Here is a 9,341-nt window from a genome sequence, read left to right as displayed (position 1 = left end):
ACTTCGCACACTACCAGCCCAACTGGCTAGTAAGTGGCAAAACCAACTGGCTTGATATACAAGCCAGCTCGGTTTGACTCTGAACCCCAGCTTCTACATACTTCACTTAAAGAAGTTCCTGTAGGTACCTAATTTTCGACATGTACCATAAAATCATTTTAGTCAGCAAGAAAAAGTATCCCTTTATGATAACAAATATTACTGAGAAAAAAGTCTGGCAAAGTGGTTTATTACAAGTTATTGCTGGGAAAAGCCCTTCAAACAGACCAGTGCGGTAGAAATGCCTTAGAGAAGCACCCGTTTTTCAGATTTCCTCACAACAGCTTTGTGATTTTCATGCATTCTCCTTTTTAAAGAGTCGCTGCCGTTGCTTCAGATGACAGTAACTCTTCAGTGCTTGTTTTTATTTCCAAGTTTGTGATTTTTTAAAGAGGCTACTTCAGGGCCGTGAATTGTCTCACTGTCTTTTCACTCTCTCTCTTCAGTTCCTCGATGTGGGCGTCCAGGCGCTCCAGAATGTGATGAGACCTGAGCTCCTCCTCTTCCAAAAACCTTGTGGCTATTGAACCAAGGGGAGACACAGGAAAGGGACACTAGAAGAGAAGCAAATTTTGACATATCAAAATTGAATAGTCTCTTTCTAATACACATTATGCATGACAGTTTCTAACTAGCAACATTAAAAGGTGATTTTTTAAAAAAATACTTTTTCCTCTGAAGGGATTTTTCTTTTGTTTTTATTCTAATGAGAAGACTACATTTTTTTTAAAGTTCTGCAAAAATTCACCAGCTCTCTTCCTCTCTGACCCGAGCTATGTAAGTGTAAAATCCATATAAATATAATCACTAGCCTAAAGCATATCCCGTTGTAGACGTGTGCACCTTTCTACAGCCCAGAAGAAAACACACTTATGCCTGTTACTCAAACTTGCTTTTAAAATCTAACTATGTTACTTTTACTTTAAGACACAAAATATCTACTTATAATATATTAGACACCATTAAAATAGACTCTTTTTCCCTCCGCCAAAATTGCCATCTCAGCCCCTTGTTTGAACCCCTCGGGGGCAGTGGTATTCAGAGTGCCAGCTCCAGTCGAGAAGGGCAACACAGGCCCTGCGAGCCTGCAGCCCCTCCTCATCTGCAACGGAGGTTTCCTGTGAAGTCACCTCAAACACCGATTCAGTGAACAGAGAATCCGCCCCCAGGGGAAACGCACACACATCTATGTCACAGCGAGTATCCTGCTAAATCCCACTCAACCTGGTAGATTCTACTTTCTTTATTTTACCAAAGAGAAAACAAGGTTCAGGAGCAGTTAGTGACTTGCCCGAGGCCAGCCTGCTGACGGATGCCAGAGCTGGGACTCAAACTCTGCCAAGGGGCCCCAGAGCCCGAGCTCCTTGCTAAACTGCACTGCCCCTCCCGGCCCCAGCCTGTGGTCCTCTCACGAGAGCTGAAACAAGAGGACAGAGCTGCCTCGGCCACCTCAGTTGGGAGTGCAAGTTTAGTCACCTTTCACAGCCTTGCACCAGTCCACAAATGCTGCGGCAGAGCTCTGAGTACGGACTGGGGGGTTCATGGATTTCAAGCAAGGAGGCAGGTTCACAAATACCAAATCCATGACTAACGAGGACCGACTGTATCACCCTGGTAGAGTCTGAGGTAACGTTCTACAAGCAGATGCAATTCCTTCCTCCACCTCCACCCACCCCCTTTTCCCTCTCCAACAGCCCCTCTTCTCCTTCCTCACTGCCCACGCCCCAGGACTGTCCTGCCATCCAGAGATACTCCTTGAACCAACCATTCCAATACAGAACTGACCCGCTCTAAAAAAGAAAGGAAGGGAACTGCCCACTAGGGTTAAAGACAAATGACTATAACTTATGCTATATTTCAGAAAAAAATGTACTTTGAAAAGTAATCACAGCTAATATGTCTTCATCAGCAAAACTCTAAGAGAGAAATGCATGAGAATAATAAAGGGTACTTCAGATAGAGAACAAATAAGAAAATGAAACAAAACAAATCACACTCCTCATCCTTCAAGTAAAAGATAAAAACAAACTAACTAAACTTAATAAACTAGTAAGATCAGAAAGTTTCCATACCGAAGACATAAACTCTTCTTGGTCATTTATACTCTCAGAGATAGAGTCAGAAAAAATGCCTTCGTTTGGGTCTAGCACTGAAGGCAAAGACTGAGTTTTGTACAGAAAGTTGGAAGGCAAAGAGATGCTGGAGCTGCAAGAGCTGATGTGAACACTCAGGGGGCTGAGGACCCTGAACATGGGCTCTACGCTGCCCGGCGCGCGTCCTCTCGGAGAAGAAGAAAGACCTGTTTTGTAGAGCTCAGTCTTCCCTCCACCACGTCTGTGCTGGCCATGGGATGGCCTGGAGAGCAGACTGGGAAACAAAACAGATAACAGTTGTAGCAGTTTTTCTCGATTAAAACAGAACTGTTATAGGAAGTTCACTTAAAAATAAATGGAAAGGCTAACTAGTAAGGCTGTAAGTTATAAAATAAGCAGCCCACTCAGACCAGGTGTTTCTTCATTCACTCAGGTTCCAAATATCCAGTCCCCACTGCCAGGACCCTGCCCTCACACACTTACAACATAGCAAGGAAGACAGACAAGCTGCCAGAGGGATCTAGCGTGCTCAGTGCTAGAAGAAGGGGACGTACTGCGCACACAGGAGGGGCACAACCAACCCTCCTCTGCGGGTGGAAGAGGGTTAGAGCAGTGAGGGTGTCAGCAAAGGCTTTTGGGAGGAAAACAGGTAAGCCCTATAGTAAGACCTGAAGCCAGGTGGTTTTCTAGCGAATGCTGACTTATGGTAACAGGCTATAATTAACTAACCAAAAATACAAAAGAAGCTTTTTCTATAAAGCCACCTTGTCATGGGGCAAGTAGGTTGGGGAGGTGGCAAGCAGCACGAAAGGCTCAGGGAACTAAGGATGTTGTCTACACCCACATCCAGGGCGTCTCGCACACAAGCCTGCATGAGAGGGGGCTATGTAGCTCCCTCTGTTTCTTAACCTGAGAGCAGCTTTACTTGTGGACAGTGTACTTCAGAATTAAACATACAGTCTTCTGATGAAGATTTAGTATCTATAAGTCAGAAATTATTCTTAAAGAAATGAGCATTATCTTACAATGATACACATTTTAAATAAACCATGAAGAGATTTTACTTGAACTCTGTCTTCTTGAACTCAGGTGCTTTGCTGTGTGTTGGTTTTAAGAGCACATCATGATTTTTTTTGCACATCTGAGTTGAAATCTCCAGCTTAGATTTGGTATCCATCAAATCTCTCTGTAGTTGTTGATTTTCAGACACTAGTTTATTTAATGTCTCAATATAATTCTCCTGGAGGTCTGCTATTGAAATCTCTTTTGCCTAATAAAAAAGAATACTAGAGTCACTTAATTTGTATAAGAATACTTGTGATCTGTGATACCACTGCTAGTGGGAAATCACATTTTTTAGTTGTAACTAGTTCACCTGTGCCTTTACTTTAGAAAAGTGACGATCTGGTGTTGGCTCTCTTAGACTAAGAGAGAAGAGGGGCTCTGCCTCTCACAGCAAGTGGGGTGAAACGTTAGGGCACCGTGGGCTTCCCCGCCGTGTCAGGAACACGCACAGGGCAGGAGGAAGGCTCAGAACCCGCAGGCAGGAAAGCTAATGTGAGAACCAGAAACAGAGAAAGTAAGATAGTAGCAGGGGTTCTTAGAGAAAGGGAAGTTTGAGTAGCCCCCTAACACCTGTGGAAGAAAAGTGAGAGACTAAAAAAAAAATTGGACAAAAGTTTCTAAAAAGGAACTCTGGTCATCAAGGACATTTAAATAAATACTCTCTGGCCTTAGATATTTTTATGTTACATTGGCACCTCTTCATGTATGTGAAACCAATTTGAACAGGACAAAGCAGCACTCACTTATAAAGTGGGAATTACTGCTCCAATCTGGCCTGAGTTTTGTGATCATCAAGTTTATTGCTCTTTAATCCTAGGTGTTGCCCGGTAATACAGTAAAAGTAGTGTGTACCATTTTTTTCTAACGACAAAATATTTTCATCAGCAGTCTGAGAAATGATGATAATCTATCTCTAGAGTTCCATACAATGTTTAACTTGGTCTTTTCTGTAAAGAATTTTCTGAAAATAGGCTGATCAGGGTGGTTTGACATAGAATTTACCTAACAAAAACATAAACTTTAAAATACAAACTTTTAACTATCTGTGTCCCATTAGTGACAAGTTGCAAAATCTTTCAATAAGTTGTCAATTCCAGTTCAAATCCACTCCACCTAAAAAAATTTGGCAGAACATAGGATTTAAACTACAAACTACTGTCAATTTTTAAATAAATGTAGTAAATAATATATTTTACCAGAGCTATTCTGTTCATTAAGGTAACTAATTTATTAAAATAGTTATTTAACCCAAACATTCATGTGTAAAAGCGATTCTACCTTTCTAGGTGGTAAAATGCAGTACGACACTTCCTAAGAACTATTCCTAACATGCACAAAATACGTGCACTGGGTGTAACATCTAAACCACAGGAAGTTTTACTGCTGACAGGATTTTCACCAGAATTTGATACCTGATGTCATTAAATATATTTTTTTAAAAAAACAGAATGCTTGCCTTTGCCAAGCATCCTTTCAAATGTTCTCGAACTTTATTTTATTAACAACAATTACAGGTAAATGAATGTGAAAGGTAACATAAGAACTGCGGAAAGCACACACCTGGCTGTACAAAGAGAGGACAGCACCACCACTGTCTGATGGAGGTTTCAGGAAAAAGCAAGCTGAACAGAATCTCTGGTCATGGTCAGGGCTAAGCGCCGTGACAGTTCCCAACTCATATGTGAACAGGTCATCACTGCATAAGAGAAGATTCTATCAACCAGTTACTGCCAAATCCTGGGCCTTTTGAAGATTCTGTGTTATAAACCGGCTAGTTCTTGGCGTTCTCCACTACCAACTACGTATTGGCTTTGTCACCAATACTACCAGTTAAAGTATTGGCTTTATCGGGACATATAAAGCCATTTCCATCCCTCCATCCATCTTCCCCGTACAAGATGTTTACCTGTTGTATCTTTTCCTATCTTCCTATTCTTACCTGGCTTGTAAGTCTGTGCTTTAAAAAAATTTCTTTCACTATAGATTTGGAGGGCTTACAGGAGGGAGCAAAGCTAGAGGCATATTTTCCTTTGCCATCTTAAGTTACAGCATAACATTTCATAGTATGGAAAGCTACAAATTAACCACCTTTCTATAGATCAACACTTAGTTTATTCCAAAATTTTGGATACTGCAAACAACGCTAAAATAACCATTTCTATGCATTTGCTCCTATAGGATGGGTTCTTCAGGAATGCAAACTGATATGACCGTTCCAGAGAATTATTCCTCAATGACTATGAAGTCCAGAAATGCACAGGACTCAGGAGTTTGCAGGCTCTCTATATTTACAAGTTTGCTGGGTACTGCTGAACTGCCCCCTCGAAAGGCCCTATCCAATTAGCAATAGAATATTTATTTGTTTTGTTTTGATTATTAGGGAGGTAGAGCAGCTCTTTTGTTTACTGGATTTTTGTATTATTTCTATGTATTTTCTATTTATGCCCTCTAACTATTTTTGTACTGAATAATCTTTTATTATCTTTGTAGGAAATCTTCATACATTAATATTTTATGTTAACCTTCTGTCTGTTTATAGATTGTCTTCCCCTGTCTATTAGGTCTTTTATGGGATCTTTTGCCACCCAGAAATTTTATATTTTTATGTTGTAAAATTCCTTATAGTGTAAAATTCTTCATGGTTTCATGATGTCAAGAGAATCTTACATTATAAAAATAATAGCCCGTATTTTCTTTTAGTTGAAAGTATTCATCTAGAGTTTCCGACTTCCGCCCACCCAGCCTCCATAATCCATAATTGTGAAATCAGAAGTACACGGGAGCAAATGGGGCAGGGAGTAACTCTCCATCTTTGGAGGCACGTATTCCCTCAGAAGTACAGAAAAAAGAATTTCTAGTCTTTGAGCATTTGACCCACATCAAAAAAGATGGGTTAGAATAGATGGATCACTTTCCAAACTGTAAGAATTTATAACCGAATAGTTAAAAGAGCATCAACACTTTATAACTCACTGTTAGCAGCTAATCACGTTCCCTCTGGTTCCACAGGAATGTGTACGCGTTTCCTGCCCTCCCTACCAGACTATTCTCAGTCTCTCAAAGCGAAGAGTTCTCTTATCATGCTTGTCTCACCACCTACTAAAATGCTCTGAACATACGACTTTGGAATATTTGATTAAATTAATTATATCTTATAGAAATGGAGTTAAAACTAAATTACTTAAAAGGTTGTACAATTTATAATAAAAAATATTTTTAAAATAATAACAACAGTATCTAACACTTACTATATGCTAAGCAGTATGCCGAGCCCTTGATATACACTCTCCCTATTAAGAAAACAGACCGTGTATGTTTTATCACATACATAATATTAAAATACCTTCCAGCGACTGGAAAGGAGAGTCATATTTCACTCACTTCCACCACTATTTTCTGCAGAAGGATCATTCCATGTTCAATCTTAACTCTCTCTTTACCATAGGAATATTTACAAAGGGGTTTCCTTAAAGGCTTCAATAGTAGAAAAACGTAAGTTTCTACTACGTACCTCATGTAAACCCAATTCCAATTTCGTCACCATTTCAGAAAGACGACGATTTTCTAACTTGAGTGACTCCAGCTGATCCAAAATGTCCTGAGAAAGGAAAAGCAGAAAGGACAAACAAAAATAACAAATAAATCTTACAAAATTTTTTCATACATAATTTTCATTGGGCAGAGTTACATTCTTCATTGGGACATATAAATATTTTCTAAAAAGATTTCTTTAAAAGGTGTTTAAAGATGAATTAACACACATGTAATTAAAATATTGTTCTAAGAGAAGGAATCTGTCCCCCGGCAAAGCCCTAACCACTCTCCTCAGTCGGCCTCCCCTGACCGGCTTCTACCTCCAACATCACGGCGACTGCACTCTTTGCACATAACAATTCCTTACATTCAGCCCTCCTTCTCCTTAGCTTTTCTGCTTGACCGTAAATTCCTGCCTTCCTTGGCTTCCTGCTTCCTTAGTGAAGACTGCTTCCTTCTTAGTGCTCCTATTTTTTTTTAGCTCCATGGCAACACCTTTTTTATCCTAAATGAGTAATATCCTAAGTCGGTTCAAATCTCTGCCCATCATACTCTGTGTTTTCTTATTAAAATCTCTAAGCCTCTCGGGGTGTTTCAAATGCCAATGTCATGCAAAGACTTTCACAGCTAAATGTCTTACTCTCATTTTAATCTTGAACTCCAGGCCATCTGTGGAACTGACTACTAGATATTTCCACATGCAAGTCCAGCCTTTATCACAAGGCAAAAGTGCCAAACCAATGTCCCCTCTACCAGCTTCCCCCTTTTGTATACCTTTCATACAGATTCATTACCCTCTCCAAAACTGCTCCCTATCTTTTCTCTCTTTCACTAAAGTGCACCAGTTTCCACTCAGTTGCCCAAACTAGAATCAAGTTAACACCTTTCGTTAACTCTATCTCACCCACCCTCCCTGTCTTATCAGATACAAAGACCTGCCAATTTTACCAGCCAAATACCTCTGGCATTCATCCATGTCCCTCTCCCTCCACTGCCCTCTGCTCGAGCCACCATCTAACTGTCAAAACAGCATCTGGGTGCTCTCTTTGCCTTCTTGCTTCTTTCCCATATGATGACCAGAGAGATTTTTTTATCCTAAGTAAAGCCATTCTCTACTGACAACACTCAATACTCAGACTCTTAAACTTCAATGACAGGGCCCTTCAGGAGCTAGTCCCTGCTTTCCAGTCTCATCCACTGTCATTTGCTCCCCCTTGGAGTTTGTTTTGTCATGGAGAACACATCACATTCTCACCTCACTCCACAGCAACAGTCTCTTTCCTTGTCTGTGTCTACTCTCACCCCTCCACCAATCCTCACTAGGACGCTTATTACCCAGCATGCTCTCAGCTCAAAGCAGGTGTCTACAAAATTTTACTGAATTAAATACTACAAAAATGGTATCTTTAATAAACTCATTCCTCAAAAACAAACTTCAAATAAAAAGAAGTTTTGTTCCCATACACCTTGTGCTCTACAGCTTTTTTTTCGGCCTTTTGCATCTCTGCTTTGAGTCGCTTTTCCATGTCGAAGGAAGATGTTTTGGCAGAAGCAATAGTGATATCTCGCTGATGTAACTCCTGAGTTAAACGAGAGATTTCCATCTTCATTCCTTCCAGTGCAGAACTGTAACTTTGGTCAGCCTGTAAAATCTGTTCTTTCAACTACAAAGAAACAAAAAGGAAAGCATTAAAAATTCAGAGAAAGTATGTAGACAGAAAAATATATTAATAGTTAGAATAGTATAGTAATTTTTACCTTACTTCAAGACATGAATTTTCCCCCTAGATTACATCTGCAGAAAATTAGCAATTTACCATGTTGCATACCTGTACTGAAGGTCAGTTAGTTGTACCCATAATCACTTATATCTCAAAAGAGGGAGAGATAACTTATTCAAATACTGAGAACCAGCATCAAGGCCCGTGAACACATTATTTAGAGGACAGCACCTGTGACCTCCACTCTTTTTAAGATGCAAATCTAAAAATGAGTCAACAAATAGGATAGCCAGAGCCCACTGATGCAGAGACAAACAGCTCTGCATACCTCACTAGCCAATGAGAATTTTAACTACACCACAGCCACCTTTAATCAATAAGAAAATAGTAAATGCTAGCTCATGTAATATCTTTTTGCAGCAGGAAAATATATATAGCTTAGAAATATTTCCATTTAACGATGTATTTTAAAATAAAGTTTTAGAGTACGAAGAGGAAAGGCTTCAACTACCCTGAAAACATTGATATGAAACCCCTGAGGATGACAAAACAAACATTTCCCCTAAGCACACGCCGGGTGCTCGTGTACTACTGAGTACCAAGAGGCCCTTCGGACTGTGTTTTTCTGTCATTAAAAATAACTCCTACAGCCTCTCAACCCATGGCTCGGTCCATAAGTACAAACACCACCATGACCCCAAGCATGCAGATTTTTACCTTCTTAATCTCTGTCCTGTACTCATTGTTGTGTGCTTCCACCTTCTTCAGTTCTTCATATTTTTCCATTAGTTCTTGGCTCAGCTGTTTACATGTTGTACTCACAGACTCCAAGCTGTATGACAAAAACAGGATCACATATTTAAAACCCTGAGCCCTGAGCAGTGTGGCT

General features: G+C 40.1%; 1 protein-coding gene across 8 annotated transcripts in view; it reads right to left on the bottom strand.

The window, feature by feature from the left end:
- Positions 1 to 213: 213 nt before the first annotated feature.
- The window catches only part of CEP63 (centrosomal protein 63), a 42,109-nt gene continuing 32,981 nt past the window's right edge, over positions 214 to 9,341 (bottom strand). For 5 of the 8 annotated variants that reach the window (XM_045856763.1, XM_045856761.1, XM_045856766.1 and 2 more), the window contains 6 exons: positions 9,170 to 9,284; positions 8,198 to 8,395; positions 6,709 to 6,795; positions 3,197 to 3,402; positions 2,112 to 2,406; positions 214 to 593 (listed from right to left, as the gene is read on the bottom strand). In XM_045856763.1, the coding sequence (XP_045712719.1) occupies positions 435 to 593; positions 2,112 to 2,406; positions 3,197 to 3,402; positions 6,709 to 6,795; positions 8,198 to 8,395; positions 9,170 to 9,284 (1,060 nt within the window). In that variant the 3' untranslated portion in view covers positions 214 to 434. The remainder of the gene's footprint in view (positions 594 to 2,111; positions 2,407 to 3,196; positions 3,403 to 6,708; positions 6,796 to 8,197; positions 8,396 to 9,169; positions 9,285 to 9,341) is intronic. The other 3 variants (XM_045856765.1, XM_045856768.1, XM_045856764.1) reach the window with 2 other exon arrangements.

Source organism: Phyllostomus hastatus, unplaced genomic scaffold (assembly GCF_019186645.2).
Source record: "Phyllostomus hastatus isolate PE091 unplaced genomic scaffold, TTU_PhHast_1.1 phas_scaffold_129, whole genome shotgun sequence".
Lineage (NCBI taxonomy): Eukaryota > Metazoa > Chordata > Mammalia > Chiroptera > Phyllostomidae > Phyllostomus > Phyllostomus hastatus.
Note: the sequence above shows the minus strand (reverse complement) of the source record. Positions and strands in the feature narration are given on the sequence as shown.